The following is a 24900-nucleotide window of genomic DNA, read 5'->3' as shown; positions in this document are numbered from 1 at the left end:
GTTCCCCCCAAAGGGAAGGCAGGCAGTTATAAACCGGGAGAATAAAGCAAAGCTCAGAGCTTACATTCATGGTCCCCACAGTTGTATGACACATCAAACCAGTCCGCTGTTACCCATGTAGAACTGTCATCAGGACCCCCAAACTTTCTTGTGTGTATTTGTATAGATATGTATATATACACATACCTATGTATAGATACCTATTTGTGTGTATCTCTGTAAGACTCTGTATCTTTGGATGTGATATTGGCATGCTGTTGTTGTGTGGCAACAAGTGGACTTAAAAGGTTACAAGACTTTAGGAGATCACCTTTCTGCTTGTGGGTTCTGTTTTTTAAAGAAGGTAACAAGAAAAGAACTGTTTAGCCAAATATCAGTTAAGGGCTCCTCGCTGCCCGGGGCCCGAAGCCCGCCTCCCGCGCGCCTGCTTCCCTGGCCGTTTTGGCGGCCGCAGCCGGGCGCTGAGTGCCCGCTCCCCGGGCGGGCCCGGCCGCTGCTCCAGGAGTGGGGGGGCAGCGCCGGCGCCTCGAGGATTCCCGGGATTCCCTGGCCGGTTTCCAGGCAACGCTCCCCGCGCGCTCCTCGCTCCAGGGCCGAAGGTGCGCAGCCAATGGGAGGCGGCGGAGTGGGCGGGGCGAGGCGGGGCTTGGGCGGGGCGGGGGCGGGGCCGAGAGGGGCGGTTGGTGGGGTTTGGGTGGGAGCGGGCGGGGCGGGGCCGGGAGCGGGAGCGCTGCCGCTGAGCAGCCCCCGGGCAGAGACCCCGGGCAGCGGCCCCAAGACCCCCGGCGAGTGGCCCCCGGTGCGCGGCCCCGGGGGAGGGACCCCCCGTGCGCGGCCCCCGGTGAGCGACCACCGGTGAGCGACCCCCGGTGAGCGACCCCCGGTGAGCGACTCGCGGGGAAGAAGCCCCGGTAAGTGACCCCTGCGGAGGGACCCCCGGTGAATGACCCGCGGTGAACAACCCCTGGCAAGTGACCCCCGGGGAGGGAGCCCCGGTAAGTCACCCCCGAGGAGGGACCCCCGGGCAGTGAGCCCCGGGGACAGTCCCCCGGTGCGCGGCCCCCGGGGGTGTCGGGCCGGGGCTGGGCGCGTTCCTTCCCCGTGCAGAGCCGAGCGGGGCCGTGGCGGGAGCGGGGCCGGAGCGGAGCCGGCCGGGGGGGCAGAGGGGAGCCCTGAGCCGCCTTCTGCCGAGGGGGCTGCTGGAAAGGAGCCTGCGCTGGGAGGAGCGGGGGACGTGGCCCGAGGCTGAGGCAGGGGAGCTTCAGGTCAGCTCCTGGACAAAGGTTTCTCGCTGTGTTTTTCGGGGGGGCTCGGGCACTGCCATGGGTTGCCCAGGCGGAGCCAGCACCCCGGCAGGTGTTTCAGAGGCGCCTGCATCTGGCCATGGCTGACATGCTTTAGTGGTTTGGGGGTTGCTGGGGCAGTGCTGGGCTGACAGATGGACTTGATGGAATCATGGAACAACGTGCTGAGCTGGGAGGGTCCCACCGGCACCGTGGAGTCCAGCTCCTGAGTTTTAGGCACCACTAAAGGAACTGAATCTGGATCGAGCTGTTTGTCTCCAAAAACTCTTCTGCCCCTAGTCTACACTGCCAAGTGAAACAAAACAGACCGTGCAAAACAGAGGCCTGTGTTTCCCCCAAAGGGAAGGCAGGCAGTTACAAACCAGGACAGTAAATCAAAGCTCAGAACATACGTTCATGGTCCCCACAGTTGTATGACACATCAAACCAGTCCTCTGTTCATTACCCGTGTAGAACTCTCATCAGGAGCCCCAAACTTTCTTGTGTGTATTTGTATAGATATGTATAGATATGTATAGGTAGATAGATATGCATACATAGATATGTATAGGTCTATATTTGTGTTTATCTCTGTAAGATTCTGTATCTTTGGATGTGATATTGGCATGCTATTGTTGTGTGGCAACAAGTGGACTTAAAAGGTTGCAACACTTTAGGAGATCACCTTTCTGCTTATGGGTCCTATTTTTTAAAGAAGGTAACAAGAAAAGAACTCTTTAGCCAAATATAACTTAAGACATTAATCAGAGCAAATGTATTGACTTTTATTTCCAATTGTACAACAAGTCATTCAACTATTTGCATACTCCAAAGCTGGGTTGGAAACTTCTCCCTCAGAAATAAGAAAAACTGTTTTCCAAGGCTGTTACTGACAGCCATGGCAGAGTTTCCAATAACAACTCCCCATTCTTGAAATGCAAAGCCTGAAAAATGAAACAAGTGTTAACCTGGAATTCTTGTTGCCAGCACTGATCTGGACAGAAGTTATTAGAGAGTGGAGCAAAGCTAGCACCACAAACAACCTTGGACTCTGCATTCGTTAGTCATGGCAACAAAGTTTTGCTTTTCAACCCATCTACTAAGGAAACCTTGCCAGAACTGTGAGCTTAGAACACTACTTTTCTTAAGAAGTTAGGAGGCCTTAATCCAGTGTACACAGATGAGACCCTGAAATAGGAGAGAGGTCAGTTGCTGATGATCAGTGCAGATGAGGAATCAGCTCTGCTGAGTAGACTTCAAGCTTTGTGATTTTTACAAGTGGACTATTTCAAATCTGTTGTAGAAGAAACAGTCTTTTCTGTTTGATCAACTTTCCACTTTCAGAATACTGGAGTTTATCCCTAAAATTCAGCCTGTAGTTTCAAAAGATAAAAATCCTTCGAGGAAACCTTTCAGCCTCAGTAGCCAATTGCAATGTGCCCAGGGAAGTTCAGCAACAGCACCATTCATTAAATGAACTGTTCTGGACCAACCATCCCAGAGAGATTGAGCTCCAGTGCCAAACCCCATAGAGTGCCAAGTGCCATAAGAGCTGATTTGTGGCTTTGCTGAGATTCTCTCTGGTTTCATTGGGTGTAGCTGGCACATCTGGAGCAAAGGGTGTGGGCAAAAGTACATCCTTAGAAGGGTCCAGTACAAATAATGTCACAAGATTAGCAATTTCTCTAACTGAAGAAGGCAATTAGATACAGGAATGTATTTTTCTACCTCCTCTTTCCACACTGCTGCTGTGTTCCTTCATCATGCCCTGTGAGCAGTCCCATTGGTCTGTGATTGATGCGATAAGGGACTTGCTAACAGGGAACAAACACCTCAGAGACAAAAGGTGCCACCACAGGAATTTCTTGCTACCCAAGAAATGCCCAGGCTGCCCCAACAACTGCACCTAAAGCCAAAGAATCCAGACTTTCTTTCCTGGGGGAAAGGGCTGCTATTTCCCTTTTTTTTCAGCCCTATGCTGCAATGGCAAGATGGACTCTCAAAATTGAATCCAAATGAAGATTCCTGCCAGACAAAATGTGCAACCACAAAAAGCTCTTTGCTGCCCGAGGTGGACAGTCTTCCCAACGCAGTGCACCTCAAAGCCAAAGGATCCAGACTTTTTTCCAGGGGGGAAAGAGCTGCTGTTCCCTTTTTAAAGGCCTGTGCTGCAATGGCCTGTCGCACCTCCTGGAAAACTACTCCAAATGAAGATTCCTGCCAGACAAAAGGCGCCACCACAGAAAACTCTTCCTACCCAAGAAGTGCCCAGGCTGCCCCAAGAACTGCATCTGAAGCCAAAGCTTTCAGACCTTTTTTTCCTGGTGGAAAGAGCTGTTGTTCCCTTTTTTTAGTCCTGCGCTGCAATGGCCGGTCCCACCTCCTGGAAAATTGAATCCAACTGAAGATTCCTGCCAGACAAAAGGTGCCACCAGAGAGAGGTGTTGCTCCCCAAGATGTGCCCAGGCTGCCCACCAACTACATCTGAAGCCAAAGGATCCAGACTTTTTTTCCTGGTGAAAAGAGCTACTGTTCCCTTTTTTCAGCCCTGCGCTGCAATGGGTTGTTCCACCTCCTGAAAAATTTAGTCCAAATGAAGATTCCTGCCAGACAAAAGGTACCACCATAAAAATCTCTTTGCTGCCCAAGAAGTGGCCAGGCTGCCTGACAAACTACTCCTCAAAACCAAAGCTTCCAGATTTTTTTCCTGGTGGAATGAGCTGCTGTTCCCTTTTTTCAACCCTTCTCTGCAATGGCCGGTCCCACCTCCTGAAAAATTTACTTCAAACGAAGATTCCTGCCAGACAAAAGGTGCCAGCACAGAAAGGTCATCCTGCCCAAGAAGTGCCCAGGATGCCCCAACAACTGCACTTCAAATCCAAAGGATCCAGACTTTTTTCCTGATGGAAAGAGCTGCTGTTCCCTTTTTTCAGCTCTGCGCTACAATGAGCAGTCCCACCTCCTGGAAAATTGAATATAAATGAAGATTCCTGCCAGACAAAAGGTGCCACCAGCGAGAGGTGTTGCTCCCCAAGATGTGCCCAGGCTGCCCACCAACTACATCTGAAGCCAAAGCTTCCAGACTTTTTTTCCTGGTGAAAAGAGCTACTGTTCCCTTTTTTCAGCCCTGCGCTGCAATGGGTTGTTCCACCTCCTGAAAAATTTACTTCAAACGAAGATTCCTGCCACACAAAAGGTGCCAGCACAGAAAACTTTTCCAGCCCAAAAATTGCCCAGACTGCCCAAAAAACTACACCTGAAGCCAAATCTTCCAGATTTTTTTCCTGGTGGAAAGAGCTGCTGTTCCCTTTTTTCAGCCCTGCTCTGCAATGACCGGTCCCACCTCCTGGAAAATTGAATCCAACTGAAGATTCCTGCCAGACAAAAGGTGCCACCACAGAAAACTCTTCCTGCCCAAGAAGTGCCCAGGCTGCACCAAGAACTGCACCTCAAAGCCAAAGGATCCAGCCTTTTTTTCCTGGTGGAAAGAGCTGCTGTTCCCTTTTTTCAGCCCTGCTCTGCAATGGCCGGTCCCACCTCCTGAAAAATTTACTTCAAACGAAGATTCCTGCCAGACAAAAGGTGCCAGCACAGAAAACTTTTCCTGCCCAAGAAGTGCCCAGGCTGCCCCCCCCAACTGCACCTCAAATCCAAAGGATCCAGCCTTTTTTCCTGGTGGAAAGGGCTGCTGTTCCCTTTTTTCAGCCCTGCGCTGCAATGGCCGGTCCCACCTCCTGGAAAATTTACTTCAAACGAAGATTCCTGCCAGACAAAAGGTGCCAGCACAGAAAGGTCATCCTGCCCAAGAAGTGCCCAGGATGCCCCAACAACTGCACTTCAAATCCAAAGGATCCAGACATTTTTCCTGATGGAAAGAGCTGCTGTTCCCATTTTTCAGCCCTGCGCTGCAATGGCCGGTCCCACCTCCTGGAAAATTGAATCCAAATGAAGATTCTTCCAGACAAAAGGTGCCACCACAGAAAACTCTTCCTGCCCAAGAAGTTCCCAGGCTACTGCCACAACTGCTCCTGAAACCAAAGCTTCCAGACTTTTTTTCCTGGTGGAAAGAGCTGCTGTTCCCTTTTTTCAGCCCTGCGCTGCATTGGCCCGTCCGACCTCCTGGAGAATTCAATATAAATGAAGATTCCTGCCAGACAAAAGGTGCCAGCACAGAAAACTTTTCCTGCCCAAAAAGTGCCCAGACTGCCCAAAAAACTACACCGGAAGCCAAAGCTTCCAGACTTTTTTTCCTGGTGAAAAGAACTATTGTTCCCTTTTTTCAGCCCTGCGCTGCAATGGGTTGTTCCACCTCCTGAAAAATTTAGTCCAAATGAAGATTCTTCCAGACAAAGGTGCCACCACAGAAATCTCTTTGCTGCCCAAGAAGTGCCCAGTCTGCCCGACAAACTACTCCTCAAAACCAAAGCTTCCAGGTTTTTTTCCTGGTGGAAAGAGCTGCTGTTCCCTTTTTTCAGCCCTGCGCTGCAATGGCTGGTCCCACCTCCTGAAAAATTTACTTCAAACGAAGATTCCTGCCAGACAAAAGGTGCCAGCACAGAAAACTTTTCCTGCCCAAAAATTGCCCAGACTACCCAAAAAACTACACCTGAAGCCAAATCTTCCAGATTTTTTTCTGGTGGAATGAGCTGCTGTTCCCTTTTTTCAGGCCTACTCTGCAATGACCGGTCCCACCTCCTGGAAAATTGAATATAAATGAAGATTCCTGCCAGACAAAAGGTGCCACCAGTGAGAGGTGTTGCTCCCTAAGATGTGCCCAGGCTGCCCACCAACTACATTGGAAGCCAAAGGATCCAGACATTTTTTCCTGGTGGAAAGAGCTGCTGTTCCCTTTTTTCAGCTCTGCGCTGCAATGGCCGGTCCCACCTCCTGGAAAATTTACTTCAAAAGAAGATTCCTGCCAGACAAAAGGTGCCACCACAGAAAACTCCTGCTGCCCAAGAAGTGCCCAGGCTGCCCCAACAACTGCAGCTCAAAGCCAAAGGATCCTGACATTTTTCCTGGTGGAAAGGGCTGCTGTTCCCTTTTTTCAGCCCTACTCTGCAATGACCGGTCCCACCTCCTGGAAAATTGAATCCAACTGAAGATTCCTGCCAGACAAAAGATGCCACCACAGAAAACTCCGGCTGCCCAAGAAGTGCCCAGGCTGCCCCAACAGCTACTCCTGAAGCCAAAGGATCCAGCCTTTTTTCCTGGTGGAAAGAGCTGCTGTTCCCTTTTTTCAGCCCTGCTCTGCAATGGCCGGTCCCACCTCCTGAAAAATTTGCTTCAAACGAAGATTCCTGCCAGACAAAAGGTGCCAGCACAGAAAGGTCATCCTGCCCAAGAAGTGCCCAGGCTGCCCCAACCACTGCACCTCAAATCCAAAGGATCCAGCCTTTTTTCCTGATGGAAAGAGCTGCTGTTCTTTTTTTTCAGCTCTGCGCTGCAATGGCCGGTCCCACCTCCTGAAAAATTTACTTCACACGAAGATTCCTGCCAGACAAAAGGTACCACCATAGAAAACTCTTCCTGCCCAAGAAGTGCCCAGGCTGCCCCCCCCAAGTGCACCTCAAAGCCAAAGGATCCAGCCTTTTTTCCTGGTGGAAAGAGCTGCTGTTCCCTTTTTTCAGCCCTACTCTGCAATGACCGGTCCCACCTCCTGGAAAATTGAATCCAACTGAAGATTCCTGCCAGACAAAAGGTGCCACCACAGAAAGGTCTTGGTGCTCAAGAAGTGCCCAGGCTGCCCCACAAACTACACCTGAAGCCAAATCTTCCAGACTTTTTTTCCTGGTGGAAAGAGCTGCTGTTCCCTTTTTTTCAGCCCTGCGCTGCAATGGCTGGTCCCACCTCCTGGAAAATTGAATATAAATGAAGATTCCTGCCAGACAAAAGGTGCCACAAGAGAGAGGTGTTGCTCCCCAACATGTGCCCAGGCTGCCCACCAACTACATCTGAAGCCAAAGGATCCAGACTTTTTTTCCTGGTGGAAAGAGCTGCTGTTCCCTTTTTTCAGCCCTGCGCTGCAATGGCCCGTCCGACCTCCTGGAGAATTCAATATAAATGAAGATTCCTGCCAGACAAAAGGTGCCACCACAGACAACTTTTCCTGCCCAAAAAGTGCCCAGACTGCCCAAAAAACTACATCTGAAGCCAAAGCTTCCAGACTTTTTTTCCTGGTGAAAAGAGCTACTGTTCCCTTTTTTCAGCCCTGCGCTGCAATGGGTTGTTCCACCTCCTGAAAAATTTAGTCCAAATGAAGATTCCTGCCAGACAAAAGGTGCCACCACAGAAATCTCTTTGCTGCCCAAGAAGTGGCCAGGCTGCCTGACAAACTACTCCTCAAAACCAAAGCTTCCAGATTTTTTTCCTGGTGGAATGAGCTGCTGTTCCCTTTTTTCAACCCTTCTCTGCAATGGCCGGTCCCACCTCCTGAAAAATTTACTTCAAACGAAGATTCCTGCCAGACAAAAGGTGCCAGCACAGAAAGGTCATCCTGCCAAAGAAGTGCCCAGGATGCCCCAACAACTGCACTTCAAATCCAAAGGATCCAGACTTTTTTCCTGATGGAAAGAGCTGCTGTTCCCTTTTTTCAGCTCTGCGCTGCAATGACCAGTCCCACCTCCTGGAAAATTGAATATAAATGAAGATTCCTGCCAGACAAAAGGTGCCACCAGAGAGAGGTGTTGCTCCCTAAGATGTGCTCAGGCTGCCCACCAACTACATCTGAAGCCAAAGGATCCAGACTTTTTTTCCTGGTGGAAAGAGCTGCTGTTCCCTTTTTTCAGCCCTGCGCTGCAATGGCCGGTCCCACCTCCTGAAAAATTTACTTCAAACGAAGATTCCTGCCAGACAAAAGGTGCCAGCACAGAAAACTTTTCCTGCCCAAAAATTACCCAGACTGCCCAAAAAAGTACACCTGAAGCCAAATCTTCCAGATTTTTTTCCTGGTGGAATGAGCTGCTGTTCCCTTTTTTCAGCCCTACTCTGCAATGGCCGGTCCCACCTCCTGAAAAATTAAACCCAAATGAAGATTCCTGCCAGACAAAAGGTGCCAGCACAGAAAACTCCTGCTGCCCAAGATGTGCCCAGGCCGCCCCAACAGCTACTCCTGAAGCCAAAGGATCCAGACTTTTTTCCTGGTGGAAAGGGCTGCTGTTCCCTTTTTTCAGCCCTGCGCTGCAATGGCCAGTCCCACCGTTTAAAAAATTGAATCCAGCTGAAGATTCCTGCCAGACAAAAGGTGCCACCACAGAAAACTCATCTAGCCCAAGAAGTGCCCAGGCTGCCCCACCCACTGCATCTCAAAGCCAAGGGATCCAGACTTTTTTTCCTGGTGGAAAGAGCTACTGTTCCCTTTTTTCAGTCCTTCGCTGCAATGGCCGGTCCCACCTCCTGGAAAATTTACTCCAACTGAAGATTCCTGCCAGACAAAAGGTGCCACCACAGAAACTCTTCCTGGCCAAGAAGTACCCAGGCTGTACCAACTACACTTGAAGCCAAAGGATCCAGACTTTTTTTCCTGGTGGAAAGAGCTGTTGTTCCCTTTTTTCAGTCCTGCTTTGCAATGGCCGGTCCCACCTCCTGGAAAATTGAAACCAACTGAAGATTCCTGCCAGACAAAAGGTGCCACCACAGAAAGCTCTTGCTGCCCAAGAAGTGCTCAGGCTGCACAAACTACACCTGAAACCAATGGATCCAGACTTTTTTTCTATTGGAAAGAGCTGCTGTTCCCTTTTTTCAGCCCTGCACTGCAATGGCCGGTCCCACCTCCTGGAAAATTTATTGTAAATGAAGATTCCTGCCAGAGAAAAGCTGCCACCACAGAAAACTCATCTAGCCCAAGAAGTGCCCAGCCTGCCCCACCCACTGCATCTCAAAGCCAAAGGATCCAGACTTTTTTTCCTGGTGGAAAGAGCTACTGTTCCCTTTTTTTCCGCCCTGCGCTGCAATGGCCGGTCCCACCTCCTGGAAAATTGAAACCAACTGAAGATTCCTGCCAGACAAAAGGTGCCACCACAGAAACTCTTCCTGCCCAAGAAGTACCCAGGCTGTACCAATTAAACCTGAAGCCAAAGGATCCAGCCTTTTTTTCTTTGGGGAAAGAGCTGCTGTTCCCTTTTTTTAGTCCTGCGCTGCAATGACCGGTCCCACCTCCTGAAAAATTTACTCCAACTGAAGATTCCTGCCAGACAAAAGGTGCCACCACAGAAAACTCTTCCTGCCCTAGAAGTGCCCAGCCTGCCCCACCAACTGCACCTCAAAGCCAAAGGATCCAGACTTTTTTTCCTTGTGGAAAGAGCTGCTGTTCCCTTTTCTCAGCCCTTCGCTGCAATGGCCAGTCCCACCTTTCAAAAAATTGAATCCAACTGAAGATTCCTGCCAGACAAAAGGTGCCACCACAGAAACTCTTCCTGGCCAAGAAGTGCCCAGGCTGCCCCAAAAACTGCACCTGAAACCAAAGGATCCAGACTTTTTTTCCTGGTGGAAAGAGCTACTGTTCCCTTTTTTCAGCCCTGCTCTGCAATGGCCGGTCCCACCTCCTGGAAAATTTATTGTAAATGAAGATTCCTGCCCGACAAAAGGTGCCACCACAGAAAACTCATCTAGCCCAAGAAGTGCCCAGGCTGCCCCACCAACTGCACCTCAAAGCCAAGGGATCCAGACTTTTTTTCCTTAGGGAAAGAGCTGCTGTTCCCTTTTTTCAGCCGTGCTCTGCAATGGCCAGTCCCACCGTTTAAAAAATTGAATCCAGCTGAAGATTCCTGCCAGACAAAAGGTGCTACCACATGAAACTCTTCCTGCCCAAGAAGTACCCAGCCTGCCCCAGCAAATACACTTGAAACCAAAGGATCCTGCCTTTTTTTCTTTGGGGAAAGAGCTGCTGTTCCCTTTTTTCAGTCCTGCTCTGCAATGGCCGGTCCCACCTCCTGGAAAATTGAATCCAACTGAAGATTCCTGCCAGACAAAAGGTGCCACCACAGAAAACTCTTCCTGCCCTAGAAGTGCCCAGCCTGCCCCACCAACTACACCTGAAGCCAAAGGATCCAGACTTTTTTTCCTGGTGGAAAGAGCTGCTGTTCCCTTTTTTCAGCCCAGCTCTGCAATGGCCGGTCCCACCTTTTAAAAAATTGAATCCAGCTGAAGATTCCTACCAGACAAAAGGTGCTACCACAGAAAACTCTTCCTGCCTAAGAAGTACCCAGCCTGCCCCAGCAAATACACCTAAAGCCAAAGGATCCAGACTTTTTTCCTGGAGGAAAGAGCTGTTGTTCCCCTTTTTCAGTCCTGCGCTGCAATGGCCGGTCCCACCTCCTGGAAAATTTACTCCAGCTGAAGATTCCTGCCAGACAAAAGGTGCCACCACAGGAAATTCTTCCTGGCCAAGAAGTACCCAGGCTGCACCAACTAAACCTGAAGCCAAAGGATCCTGCCTTTTTTTCTTTGGGGAAAGAGCTGCTCTTCCCTTTTTTCAGTCCTGCGCTGCAATGACCGGTCCCACCTCCTGAACAATTTACTCCAGCTGAAGATTCCTGCCAGACAAAAGGTTCCACCACAGAAAATTCTTCCTACCCAAGAAGTACCCAGCCTGCCCCACCAAATACACCTAAAGCCAAAGGATCCAGACTTTTTTCCTGGAGGAAAGAGCTTTTGTTCCATTTTTTCAGTCCTGCGCTGCAATGGCCGGTCCCACATACTGGAAAATTGAATCCAACTGAAGATTCCTGCCGGACAAAAGGTGCCACCACAGAAAGCTCTTGCTGCCCAAGAAGTGCCCAGGCTGCACAAACTACACCTGAAGCCAATGGATCCAGACTTTTTTCCTGGTGGAAAGAGCTACTGTTCCCTTTTTTCAGTCCTGCTCTGCAATGGCCAGTCCCACCTTTCAAAAAATTGAATCCAGCTGAAGATTCCTGTCAGACAAAAGGTGCCACCACAGAAAACTCTTCCTGCCCAAGAAGTGCCCAGGCTACTCCAAGAACTGCACCTCAAAATCAAAGGATCCAGATTTTTTTTTCTTGGTGGAAAGAGCTGTTGTTCCCTTTTTTCATGTCTGCGCTGTAATAACCGGTCCCACCTCCTGAAAAATTTAAACCAACTGAAGATTCCTGCCAGACAAAAGGTGCCACCACAGAAAACTCATCTAGCCCAAGAAGTGCCCAGGCTGCCCCACCCACTGCATCTCAAAGCCAAGGGATCCAGACTTTTTTTCCTGGTGTAAAGAGCTGCTGTTCCCTTTATTCAGGCCTGCGCTGCAATGGCCGGTCCCACCTCCTGAAAAATTTACTCCAATTGAAGATTCCTGCCAGACAAAAGGTGCCACCACAGAAAACTTTTCCTGCCCAAGAAGTACCCAGCCTGCCCCACCAAATACACCTGAAGCCAAAGGATCCAGACTTTTTTCCTGGTGGAAAGAGCTGTTGTTCCCTTTTTTCAGTCCTGCTCTGCAATGGCCGGTCCCACCTCCTGGAAAATTGAATCCAACTGAAGATTCCTGCCAGACAAAAGGTACCACCAGAGAAAGGTCTTGCTGCCAAAGAAGTGCCCAGGCTTCACAATCTACACCTGAAGCCAATAGATCCAGATTTTTTTTCCTGGTGGAAAGATCTGCTATTCTCTTTTCTCAGCCATGCGCTGCAATGGCCAGTCCCACCTTTCAAAAAATTGAATCCAACTGAAGATTCCTGCCAGACAAAAGGTTCCACCACAGAAAGTTCTTCTTGCCCAAGAAGTGCCCAGGCAGCCCCAAAAACTGCATCTCAAAGCCAAAGGATCCAGACTTTTTTTCCCGGTGGAAAGAGCTGCTGTTCCCTTTTTCCAGCCCTGCGCTGCAATGGATGGTCCTACCTCCAGGAAAATTTATTGTAAATGAAGATTTCTACCAGACAAAAGGTGCCACCACAGAAAACTCATCTAGCCCAAGAAGTGCCCACGCTGCCCCACCCACTGCATCTCAAAGCCAAAGTATCCAGACTTTTTTTCCTGGTGGAAAGAGCTGCTGTTCCCTTTATTCAGGCCTGTGCTGCAATGACCAGTCCCACCGTTTAAAAAATTGAATCCAACTGAAGATTCCTGCCAGACAAAAGGTGCCACCACAGGAAACTCTTCCTACCCAAGAATTGCCCAGCCTTCCCCACCAAATATACTTGAGGCGAAAGGATCCAGACTTTTTTCCTGGTGGAAAGAACTGCTGTTCCCTTTTTTCATGTCTGCTCTGCAATAGCCGGTCCCGCCACGCGAAAAATTGAATCCAACTGAAGATTCCTGCCAGACAAAAGGTGCCACCACAGAAAGTTCTTCCTGCCCAAGAAGTGCCCAGTCTACCCCACCAAATACACCTCAAAGCTAAAGGATCCCGACTTTTTTCCTGGTGGAAAGAGCTGTTGTTCCCTTTTTTCAGTCCTACTCTGCAATGGCCGGTCCCACCTCCTGGAAAATTGAATCCAACTGAAGATTCCTGCCAGACAAAAGGTGCCACCACAGAAACTCTTCCTGGCCAAGAAGTACCCAGGCTGTACCAACTAAACCTGAAGCCAAAGGATCCTGCCTTTTTTTCTTTGGGGAAAGAGCTGCTGTTCCCTTTTTTCAGTCCTGCTCTGCAATGACCGGTCCCACCTCCTGAACAATTTACTCCAGCTGAAGATTCCTGCCAGACAAAAGGTGCCACCACAGAAAACTCTTCCTGCCCTAGAAGTGCCCAACCTGCCCCACCAACTACACCTGAAGATAAAGGATCCAGACTTTTTTTCCTGGTGGAAAGAGCTGCTGTTCCCTTTTTTCATGTCTGCGCTGCAATAGCCGGTCCCACCTGTTAAAAAATTGAATCCAACTGAAGATTCCTGCCAGACAAAAGGTGCCACCACAGAAAACTCTTCCTGCCCAAGAAGTGCCCAGGCTGCCCCAAATACTGCACCTGAAGCCAATAGATCCAGACTTTTTTTCCTGGTGGAAAGAGCTACTGTTCCCTTTTTTCAGGCCTACGCTGCAATGACCGGTCCCACCTCCTGGAAAATTTATTGTAAATGAAGATTCCTGCCAGACAAAAGCTGCCACCATAGAAAACTCATCTAGCCCAAGAAGTGCCCAGACTGCCCCACCAACTGCACCTCAAAGCCAAAGGATCCAGACTTTTTTTCCTGGTGTAAAGAGCTTCTGTTCCCTTTATTCAGGCCTGCGCTGCAATGGCCGGTCCCACCTCCTGAAAAATTGAATCCAACTGAAGATTCCTGCCAGACAAAAGGTTCCACCACAGACAGTTCTTCCTGCCCAAGAAGTACCCAGGCTGCCCCAGAAACTGCACCTGAAACCAAAGGATCCAGACTTTTTTTACCGGTGGAAAGAGCTGCTGTTCCCTTTTTCCAGCCCTGCGCTGCAATGGCTGGTCCTACCTCCTGGAAAATTTATTGTAAATGAAGATTCCTGCCAGACAAAAGGTGCCACCACAGAAAACTCATCTAGCCCAAGAAGTGCCCAGGCTGCCCCACCCACTGCATCTCAAAGCCAAAGGATCCAGACTTTTTTTCCTGGTGTAAAGAGCTTCTGTTCCCTTTATTCAGGCCTGCGCTGCAATGGCCGGTCCCACCGTTTAAAAAATTGAATCCAACTGAAGATTCCTGCCAGACAAAAGGTGCCACCACAGAAACTCTTCCTGGCCAAGAAGTACCCAGGCTGTACCAACTAAACCTGAATCCAAAGGATCCTGCCTTTTTTTCTTTGGGGAAAGAGCTGCTGTTCCGTTTTTTTAGTCCTGCGTTGCAATGACCGGTCCCACCTCCTGAAAAATTTACTCCAACTGAAGATTCCTGCCAGACAAAAGGTGCCACCACAGAAAGCTCTTGCTGCCCAAGAAGTGCCCAGGCTGCAAAAACTACACCTGAAGCCAATGGATCCAGACTTTTTTTCCTGGTGGAAAGAGCTGCTGTTCCCTTTTTTCAGGCCTGCGCTGCAATGACCAATCCCACTGTTTAAAAAATTGAACCCAACTGAAGATTCCTGCCAGACAAAAGGTGCCACCACAGGAAACTCTTCCTGCCCAAGAAGTACCCAGCCTACACCACCAAATACACCTGAAACCAATGGATCCAGACTTTTTTTCCTGGTGGAAAGAGCTGCTGTTCCCTTTTCTCAGCCCTGCACTGCAATGGCCGGTCCCACCTCCAGTAAAATTTATTGTAAATGAAGTTTCCTGCCAGACAAAAGGTGCCCCCACAGAAAACTCATCTAGCCCAAGAAGTGCCCAGGCTACTCCACCAAGTGCACCTGAAGCCAATGAATCCAGACATTTTTTCCTTAGGGAAAGAGCTGCTGTTCCCTTTTTTCATGCCTGCGCTGCAATGACCGGTCCCACTTCCTGAAAAATTCATTCCAACTGAAGATTCCTGCCAGACAAAAGGTGCCACCACAGAAAGTTCTTTCTGCCCAAGAAGTGCCCAGGCTGCCCCAAAAACTGCACCTGAAACCAAAGGATCCAGACTTTTTTTCCTGGTGGAAAGAGCTGCTGTTCCCTTTTTCAACCCTGCTCTCCAATTGCCGGTCCCACCTCATAGAATATTGAATCCAAATGAAGATTCCTCCTAAAAAAAAGGTGCCACTACAGGAAGTTCTTGCTGCCCAAGAAGTGCCCTGTCTGTACCAACAACTACACCTGAAGCCAAAAGATCCAGACTTTTTTCCTGGTGGAGAGAACTACTGTTCCCTTTTTTCAGGCCTGCTCCGCTATGGCCGATCCCTTCTCCTGAAAAATTTACTCCAACTGAAGATTCCTGCCAGACAAAAGGTGCCACCACAGAAAACTCTTCCTGCCCACGAAGTGTCCAGCCAGCCCCACCAACTACACTTGAAACCAAAGGATCCAGACTTTTTTTCCTTAGGGAAAGAGCTGTTTTTCCCTTTTATCAGTCCTGCGCTCCAATGACCGGTCCCACCTCCTGGAAAATTAAATCCAACTGTCGATACCTGCCAGACAAAAGGTGCCACTACAGAAAACTCTTTCTACCCAAGGAATACCCAGGCTGCACCAACTACACCTGAAGCCATAGGATCCAGACTTTTTTTCCTTAGGGAAAGAGCTGCTGTTCCCTTTATTTAGCCCTGCACTGCAATGGCCGGTCCCACCTCCTAGAATAGTGAATCCAAATGAAGATTCCTCCGAAAAAAAAGTTGCCACCACAGGAATTTCTTGCTGCCCAAAAAGTGCCCAGGCTGCCCCACCAATGGCACCTAAAACCAAAGCTTCCCGACTTTTTTCCTGGTGGGAAGAGCTGCTGTTCCATTTTTTTAAGCCCTGCACTTCAATGGCCAGTCCCACCTCCTGAAAAATTGAATCCAAGTGAAGATTCCTGCCAGACAAAAGGTGCCCCCACAGAGAGGTCTTCCTGCCCAAGATGTGCCCAGGCTGCCCACCACTTACATCTGAAACCGAAGGATCCAGACTTTTTTTCCTGGTGGAAAGAGCTGTTGTTCCCTTTTTTGTGCCCTGCTCTGCAATGACCGGTCCCACCTCCTGAAAAATTGAATCCAACTGAAGATTCCTGCCAGACAAAAGGTGCCACCACAAAAAACTCTTCCTGCCCAAGAAGTGCACAGGCTGCACCAACTACACCTGAAGCCAAAGGATCCAGACTTTTTTTCCTGGTGGAAAGAGCTGCTGTTCCTTTTTTTCAGCTCTGCGCTGCAGAGGGCAGACCCACATCCTGGAGAATTTAATGTAAATGAAGATTCCTGCCAGACAAAAGGTGCCACCACAGAAAACTCATCTAGCCCAAGAAGTGCCCAGGCTGCCCCAAAAACTGCAACAGAAGCCAAAGGTTCCAGACTTTTTTTCCTGGTGGAAAGAGCTGCTGTTCTCTTTTTTCTGCCCTGCTCTGTAATGGCTGGAGCCACCTCCAGGAAAATGGGATGTAAATGAGGATTCCTGCCAGACAAAAGCTGCCACCACAGAAAACAATTCCCTCCGAAGAAGTTCTTAGGCTGCTGCACCAACTACACCTGAAGCCAAAGGTTCCAGACTTTTTTTCCTGGTGGAAAGGGCTGCTGTTCCCTTTCTTCAGACCTGCGCTGCAATGGCCGGTCCCACCTTCTGAGAAATTGAATCCAACTAAAGATTCCTACCAGAGAAATGGTAGCACCACAGAAAACTCTTGCTGCCAGAGAAGTGCCCAGACTGCCCCAACAACTACAGCTGAAAGACTAAGGTTCAAGACATTTTTTCCTTAGGGAAAGAGCTGCTGTTCTCTTTTTTCAGCCCTGCGCTGCAATGGCCGGTCCCACCTCCTGAAAAATTTACTCCAACTGAAGTTTCCTGCCAGACAAAAGGTGCCACCACAGAAAGTTTTTCCTGCCCAAGAAGTGCTCTGGCTGCACCAACTACACCTGAAGCCAAAGGTTCCAGACTTTTTCTCCTTAGGGAAATATCTACTGTTTCCTTTTTTGAGCACTGTACTTTAATAGCCGGTCCCGCCTCCTGAAAAATTTACTCCAAATGAAGATTCGTGCCAGACAAAAGGTGCCACCACAGAAAGCTCTTCCTGCCAAAGTGCCCAGCCTTCCCCAGCAACTGTACCTCAAAGCCAAAGGTTCCACACTTTTTTTCCTGGTGGAAAGAGCTGCTGTTCCCTTTTTTCTACCCTGCGCTGCAAGGTCCGGTCCTTGCTTTTAAATATTGAATCCAAATGAAGATTCCTGCCAGACAAAAGGTGCCACCACAGAAAACTCTTCCTGCCGAAGAAGTGCCTTGGCTACTCCAACAACTGTACCTTGTGACAGGTAACGAGGCTTTAAATTTAGGTTGCAAGGTATAAAAGATTTTTTAAAACCACAAACAAGCAAAAACGGCTGGCCGGGAGACCGGAGGAAACTCCTGTTCCTGCCGCAGTCCGCAAAGGGGAACAGAAACAGCACTTATTATACCCTCCTTTGCCTCCTCCACCCCAAAGTCATGTCATCAGTCCATTGGTGGAGATTTCACGGGCTGCATCCTGCTTGGTTCCCTCTTCGCGGGCCAACTCTGGGTTGGTTCCTCCTTTCGCGGGCCATCTCCGTTGTTGAGGGGTGTCCACCAATAATTTTAAAGTCATTAGTCTCTATTAGGCCGTGGTTCTGGAAATTTCCATCAGGATGATGGTTGATCACCCGGACTCCTCGTGGCCGACCCCTCCGTATTGCTCCCCATTAATATGCTTAGAAGAAACATCTTCAAAGTACAATGTGCTAAATCATCATTGCGTTGTGGTTAATCAGTTTGCAGCTTACAGAACTTGTGGTTAGGCATTGCATAACACTCTAACTTGTGATTCCAACAAAGCAGTTAACACAATATAATAACTTTGTTAACTCTTTCTCATTTGAACAGCAAATTTCTTTAGATCACTTATAACACTGCTCCTTGCAGGTAGGATTTGGGTCTGGGGGTCTCAGTTTTGGTGGGGGGGGGCCTCAGTTTGGGTCTGAGGGGTCTCTGGGGTGTCAGCTTGGGTCAGGGGGTCTCAGGCTTTGGGTATGGGAGTCTCAGGGGTCCCAAGGCCTCAGTTTGGGTCTGGGGGCCTTGGGTCTGGGGGTCTTAGTTTGGGTCTGGGGATCTCAGCTTTTGGGTCTGGGGGGCTCAGGATTTGGGTCTGGGGGTCTCAGTTTGGCTCTGGGGATCTCAGGTTTTGGGTCTGGGGGGCTCAGGATTTGGGTCTGGGGGTCTCAGTTTGGCTCTGGGGATCTCAGGTTTTGGGTCTGGGGGTCTCAGTTTGGGTCAGGGAGGTTTAGGGTTTGGGTCTAGGGGGCTCAGTTTGGGTCAGGGGGGCTCAGTTTGGGTCCGAGGGGCTCAGGATTTGGATCTGGGGGTCTCGGGGATCCCAAGGTCTCCATTTGGGTTTGGGGGTCTCAGGGTTTGGGTCTGGGGGGTCTCAGGGGGTCTCAGCATCAGGTTTTGTCCCCCACACCTGTGTCAAAATGTCCCCCGCCACCCCAACCAGTATTTCCTGTTCCCAAACTGGGACAGGGAACCGAAACTGGGAGGGGGAAAGGGGGGAACTGGGAGGGGCTGGGGGGCGCCCAATGACCTTCAGATGGGTCTGGGGGACCCCCAAAGACCCCTCACTGTTCTGGGAACTCCCAAAGACCCCCCCCAGAAGGGACAGGGACCCCCAGTGACCCCCTCAGGGTCAGTCACCCTCCATGGGGGTTGGGGGGCACTGGTGACCTCCCCTAACCCCCCCTCTGTCCCCGCAGGCTCCCAGTGCTCCCAGACCCCCCCCGAAGGCTGCACCCCGTGCATGACCCCTGGAGCCCCCCGAGACGCCGACCCCCGTGACCGTGACCACCGGGAGCCCCCCGAGCCCCTCCTGCTCCCCGGCCCCGCCCCGGGGGTGGCTCTGGGTGTGGGGGGGGGCCCCCCTCCCGCGAGGGGCCCGTGGGGACCCCCCTGACCCTCGAGTGCCACTTCCGAGGCCCCCCCGACACCGCCCTGACCTGGCTCCAGGCGTGTCCCCCCGGGCTCGGGGAGGTCCCCCGGAGCTGCCCCTGGCCCCAGGAGGTGGTGGCCACCCGGGGGGGCCGCCGGATGGAGCGGGTGGTGCAGGAAGGGGGGGGAAGCTCCACCCTGACCTACCCCAAACTGTCCCATAACGACTCTGGGCTCTTCTTCTGCCGCGTGGAGTCCGGGGGGGAGACGGCCCAGAGCTGCGGCACCTTCGTCAGGGTCCTCGGTGAGTGGGGGGCGTGGGGGGGTCTCAGCCAGGTCACCCAGCCCTTCCTGGTGCCCCCAGCATGGTACGAGTATAGCCCAGTCCCTCCCGGTTTAACCCCCTCCATCCCAGTCCCCTCCAAGGGTATCCCAGTGCCCCCCAGCCCTGCAGCACCTTCGGGAGGGTCCTGGGGGTCTCGGGGGGATCGAGGGGGCTGGGGGGTCTCATCTGAGTCACTGATCTTTCCCAGTCCATCCTAGTCCCCTCCCAGTATAACCCAGTCCATCCCAGTCCCCTCCCAGTATAACCTAGTGCTACCACAAGCCCCCCCAGTCCATCCCAGTGCCCTGCAGTGCCCCCCAGTCCATCCCAGTTATTCCCAGTAACCCCTTTGAGCCCTTCTCAGTGCCCTCCAGTCCCACTCCAGTCTGTCCCAGTCACTCCCAGTATCTCTCTTGAGTCCCTCCCAGTGCCCTCCCAGCATAACCCAGTGCCCTCCAGTCCCTCCCAGTATAACCCAGTGCCCTCCCAGTATAGCCCAGGCCCTCCCAGTATAACCCAGTGCCCTGCACTCCCTCCCAGTATACCCAGTCCCTCCCAGTGTACCCCAGTCCCTCCCAGTATACCCAGTCCCTCCCAGTATACCCAGTCTCTCCCAGTATACCCCAGTCCCTCCCAGTATACCCAGTCCCTCCCAGTATACCCCAGTCCCTCCCAGTGTACCCCAGTCCCTCCCAGTATACCCAGTCCCTCCCAGTTACCCAGTCCCGTTCCCACAGAGCCGGTTCCCGCCCCGTTCCTGGCGCTGAGGGAGAGCACCAAGAACCGGATCCTGACGGCGCAGGGGGTGCTGCTGCTGCTCTGCTCGGCCGGGCCGGGGCTGCTGCTGCTGCTCAGGGTGGGACACTGGGACAAACTGGGACAGCTGGGACAGGGGGACACCAACTGGGACACTGGGACACCAACTGGGACACTGGGACAACTGGGACACTGGGACACCCAACTGGGACACTGGGACAACTGGGACAGGGGGACACCAACTGGGACACTGGGACCCCCAGTTCTGTCACTGTGTATCGGGGAGGGGGGGTTACTTTATCAGGGAAAGTCCGAGATATACAGACACGAAAAACAGACACCGTTGCTAGCTCAACAAAAAACCCCAATGTTTATTACAAAAGGTGGCCAAGAAAATGAACAAACCCAAAAGGGAGGAACGAGGAGAGGAATAAGCCCCCAGTGGGACCTCCCCAGTTACCCAGCTGTTGCCTATAAAGTTATCTTACTGACCTAGCATACCCATAATTACCCAGAGCAGAAGCGGCACCCTCGGAGAGTCAATAAGTTAACAAGCTGGCAAGAGTCCCCGCCAGAAGGCAACGTTGTCCTTGAAGTAAAGCTAGCTCTCGCCAAGAAGGCACTATCTCCTTTTTAAACAATCAGTTGAGAGACCACAACCTCCCCAGGTGTGGCCAGCACTGCCCCATCAGGGGTTCTCAATCCCTCCCCCTGGGTATGTCAGTGCACCCCTCCTGCGCACGCATGGCTTTCCCTGCGCCTGCGAACTGTACTCGGGGGGGTCTTTTCCAAATGAGTCTGGGGGTCCTTCATCATCGTCCTTCTCAATCTCTCCTTCAAGTGACCTTGGAGGACAACTAGCCAATCATAGAATACCAATTAAAACAGTTTATACAAGAAGCTCTCTTCAAGGACAACTTTCCCGTTTAGCACTGCTTGTTTTCCCATAACTTGGCAGGGAAAGAGCAAAGCTTTCACAGGTGGCAGGGCCAAACACAGACCAAAAGTATCAGCATAAATTCACCCTGATACAGCCTCTGGGCTGGACACAGGCACAGCCTGACCCTGAACCCAAGGGAAACAAAGACAAATTCCACGGCTTTAGCTGGACCAAGGCTGGGGGGGTTTCCTGAGGGCAGCACTAACCAGACTTTTGTGTGTGTGTGTGAGACAGGCAGAAGCACAAATGCCTGCACAGCCCAGAGCAGTCAGTGTGGGGCTGTGCTTGCTGCTGCAGAGACCCCCAGGGAACAAACCCAGGCAGTAGTTTGGGTTTATTCCTTGCTCTGTGTCAGTGGAATAGAATGTTCCACAGGAGCTCTGTCCCCCTCTGTGGCACCGGGTGGCTCGAAGCTGAAGGGGGGGGGGTCCAGTGCAAGTTCCCTTCTGAAGTGTGTGTCCCTAAGGAGGACACTTGCCTTATTATTGCTTATTGTTCGTAATATCCTATAGATCTATCATACAACACCTAAGGATGGACTCTATAGAATATGTGCCTGTATTAGGGAGGGGTTACTGTATCGGGGAAAAAGGTTCGAGAGATACTGGAACGCAGAAAACTGGACACTGTTGCTAGGCAACAAAGTAACTATTTATTATGAAAGGTGGCTCACAGTAAAAACAGGCATCCAAGAAAAACAGATTAGGAAGGAGAAAAGTGAACAAAAAGACCCTAGAGAGAAGGCTCGACACCCTACTCACCCAGGTGTCACCTATAAGAGAGTCTTACCCACCCTAACCAGTAATAAAGCCTCTGCAGCAGCTGCGTGTTCCGAAGGGCTGGCAGGCTCCCACTTCAGCAGGTGTCCCTGCTAAAAGCAACTTGGTCCTTCCTGTAGAGCCGGCCACCAACACGGAAAGCGTGTCTGCTTTTATACAGTTCATTGAGCACACCTGCCCGGGGAGGTGTGGCCAGCACCGACCCATCAGGGGTTCCCAATCCCACCCCCTTGGTTATGTCAGTGCACCCCTCCTGTGAATGGGTGAGAACTTTGGAAATCCCCCCATGTGTGTCCTGGGGGTCTTTCCCAATTGAGTCTGGGGGTGAGCCTTCCTCCCTTCATCATCACTTTCTCCTCCAAAGGCCCTTGACGAGCAATTAACCAATCACAGTTTATACAGTTTATACAGAAGTTCTCCCTCCAAGGCCAAATTCACTGTTTTATCAGTGAACTTGGCAGGGAGAATATAAACTACTGCAGGTGGCTAAGGACAAACACAGACCAAAAATATCATCACAACTTTGTCCCAATACACCAGCACATGAGGGGAGGGGAATGTGTGGGATCAGGGCACTGCTTTGGGGCCATGCTGGGAATTCTGGTGGACTAAAAGACAAAGCCCAGGTGCTGTTTCCAAAGGAACCCCAATGAAAGGGGGACACCGGAAAGATGGGCGGACAAGTCCTGAAATGGAACTCTGTGTGTGCAGCCTCATTTTCTCCTTCAGCAGCCACAGAAGAGGGGGCAAAGAGTGGGGGTTGGGAGCCCAAAAACTGTTTGGAGGGGAAAATGAGGATTAAGAGGACAATGGGAAAATGGGAGAAACAGGGAGAAGGGTGGAAAAGGGGGGGTGGTCTGGTGGGTCAGATGGTCTCATGAGGGTATTTGGGCACAAAGGGGTGGGAAAGGGAGGTGGCCCCCCTGAGCTCTCAATTTACTGTGGGGTGCTGGGGGCTGCTGGATCCAATCTCAGCCGTGGATTATGCCAACACTTTCACTTTAGAGGAATTACAGAGGTGTGACTGAATTGTTTTTGTCCTCCAGGTTAAATGATGGCAAATCAGATCTATTGATAGAAATGAATTTATTTAGGGTTCCAAATGATCAGACAAAAGATCTTAATCAGAATTTTTTACTGCACAATATACACACTAAAACTACCAGGAGTACAGGATAAGATAGGACAGTGCTCTACACTAAAGAAGCAATTCTACTAAAGCTGGCACAAAAGCAATAATTCTTATTAGAGAGGGATGGAACTCCCCCAGACCAACATTCATGGGGAGATCTCTGCTCTCAACTTCCAGGAATGACCTTGGGGGGTCCCCAGCCAAGGCAGGAATCTCCACACTCCCCCAAAAAAGGGTCCTGTTGGAAGAAGCTGCCCCTGGGAAAGGGGACTGGCCATTTCTGGTCGAAAGGGATGGACTGACAGTCCTTGAACTCCAGGGGTTGCCTCAGCATCAGGGGGTAAATTTGGGGTGGAAGCAGTGGCTGAAGCTCTTCCCACAGTTGGGGCACTCACAGGGCTTCTATTACCCCGGTGGGTCTGTTGGTGTCTGGTCAAGTTAGAGCTGTGGGTGAAGCTCTTCCCACACTCCCCACACTTGTAGGGCCTCTCCCCGGTGTGGATGCGTCGGTGCCTGACGAGGTTGGAGTTCCAGTTGAAGCCCTTCCCGCAGTCAGTGCAGTGGAAGGGCCTCTCATCCGTGTGCGTCCACTGGTGCAGGAGGAGATTGGAGCTGGTCTGAAACCTCTTCCCACATTCCCCACACATGTAGGGCCGTTCCCCAGTGTGGATGTGCTGGTGGGTGAGGAGGTTGGTGCTCTTCCTAAAGCTCTTCCCACATTCCAAGCACCTGAAGGGCTTCTCCCTGCTGGGAGGCTGCTCAGGGACCACCAGCTCAGAGCTCCCCCTCAAGCTCCGGCCGCCTTCCCAGCACAGGCTGGCTCTTTCCTCCTCAGAGCACCCTGGGCTGGCTTTGGAGCCCCTCCTGCAGGGGGATCTCCGGCCCTTTTCCTCCCCGCTGCCTTCCTGCGCCGGGGAGCCCTTCAAAACGGCCTCTCCCACCAGGGTCTCACGGGGGGATTTGTCCTCCGGGCTCTCCGTCCTCAGCTCGGGGCCTGGGGCAGGAAGCAAGAAGGACAGGCAGGGGATTTGCCTCCGGCCCACAGGGAAGGCCAAGGACATCCCCCCAGCTCCGGCCCCGGCAGGACGGCGGCGCCAGCGGGGTTGTCCTGCAGCCGGGGCCATGCTGGGCTGACAGAGCCAGCACAACACCCGCCCAAAGGGACACTGACTTCCTCCTCACCTGCCTGGGGGGCCCAAGGCATCTTCCTCTTCCTCGCAGCCTCCTCCTCCATCTGCCCAAGCTTTGGGAAGGACAAATCCTGATGGGGGGAAAACAAGGGCTGAGCTCGTTGGCTTGGGGGTTCCTCCTGCCCAAGTCCATCTCTAGAACTCACCGGGCATCCTGTGACCATAAAAACCTCCAAACACCAAGACTCAGCCCAGAAAACCCCAAATCATCGAGATTCAGGCAAAAGCCTATAAGAAAGAGTGAGAAGACTCCTGCCCCCCCAAACTGAAAGAAGTTGAGATTCACCTAAAAAATACTCTAAAATATGAAGATGAGCCCAAAAAAATTCTCCTAAGATTTCCCCTTCTCTGGCTTCCCCTCTTTAGGGTTCAGAGAGTCTCCCCTGTCTGGGATACTGGGGGTTCTACCTAGAGATGCTGGGAGTGTTGGGGGTCCCAAGGCTCCCTTCTCCTCTGATTCTCACCTTCGGGATGCTGCATTCCCAGAAATTCCCCCTCTCCAGGTTCTCCACTTTGTTGTCCTAGGGGATCCCAGGGGTCCCCACTGTCCAGGTTTCCCCTTCTCCGTGCCCCCCCTCACCAGGCTTTCAGGGGCCCTCTGAGAGGGCACTGGGAGGGACTGGGGGGGAACTGGGGCACACTGGGGGGCACTGGGGAGTTACTGGGGGATACCAGGACACATGGGGGGACACTGGCAGGTTACTGGGTGCTCACTGCAGGATCACTGGGCCATACTGGGGGGCAGTGGAAGGTCACTGGGATACACTGGGTGGTCACTGAGGGGGTTACTGGGCCATACTGAGGGTAACTGGGAAGTCACTGGGATATACTGGGGGCACTGGGATCCCCTTACCCGGCTGTCGTACATCTCCCCCTCTGGATTTTGGGGGGCATCCCTAGGACCCCTACCCTGGGGGCTGGGGGACCCCTTGAACTCCCTTGCTGGGCTTTATGGGACCCTGTAAAATCCTTTCAAAACCTCTGAAATCCCCCTTCGACCCAACAAAACCTTCTCCAGGTCCCTTCAAATCCCCTCAGAGATCTCATCCCTCCCCAGCACCCCCCAAACCCTCTCAGTGACCCGCAAAACCCACCTGGGACCCCTC

The 24900-nt window shown here is 51.7% G+C and overlaps 1 protein-coding gene and 1 long non-coding RNA gene across 2 annotated transcripts; one reads left to right on the top strand and one right to left on the bottom strand.

Annotated features, from left to right (window-relative positions):
• Positions 1–5951: 5951 nt before the first annotated feature.
• Positions 5952–13186, top strand: LOC127461923 (uncharacterized). The gene is made up of 3 exons (XR_007900238.1): positions 5952–6020; positions 6985–7178; positions 13138–13186. It is a non-coding gene; the product is annotated as an uncharacterized LOC127461923 (long non-coding RNA).
• Positions 13187–20441: 7255 nt separating this feature from the next.
• LOC127461927 (zinc finger protein 41 homolog) lies at positions 20442–23992 on the bottom strand. Its single transcript, XM_051770127.1, has 3 exons — positions 23787–23992; positions 23118–23598; positions 20442–20610 (listed from the first exon to the last, which is right to left on the bottom strand). The coding sequence occupies exons 1-3, from the start codon at positions 23956–23958 to the stop codon at positions 20442–20444; spliced, it is 822 nt and encodes a 273-aa protein (XP_051626087.1). The 5' UTR covers positions 23959–23992.
• Between the last annotated feature and the right edge of the window lie 908 nt (positions 23993–24900).

This window comes from Manacus candei, unplaced genomic scaffold, assembly GCF_025592945.1.
Source record: "Manacus candei isolate 608988 ecotype Guabito, Panama unplaced genomic scaffold, ASM2559294v1 h1tg000115l, whole genome shotgun sequence".
NCBI classification, from domain to species: Eukaryota; Metazoa; Chordata; class Aves; order Passeriformes; family Pipridae; genus Manacus; species Manacus candei.
Note: the sequence above shows the minus strand (reverse complement) of the source record. Positions and strands in the feature narration are given on the sequence as shown.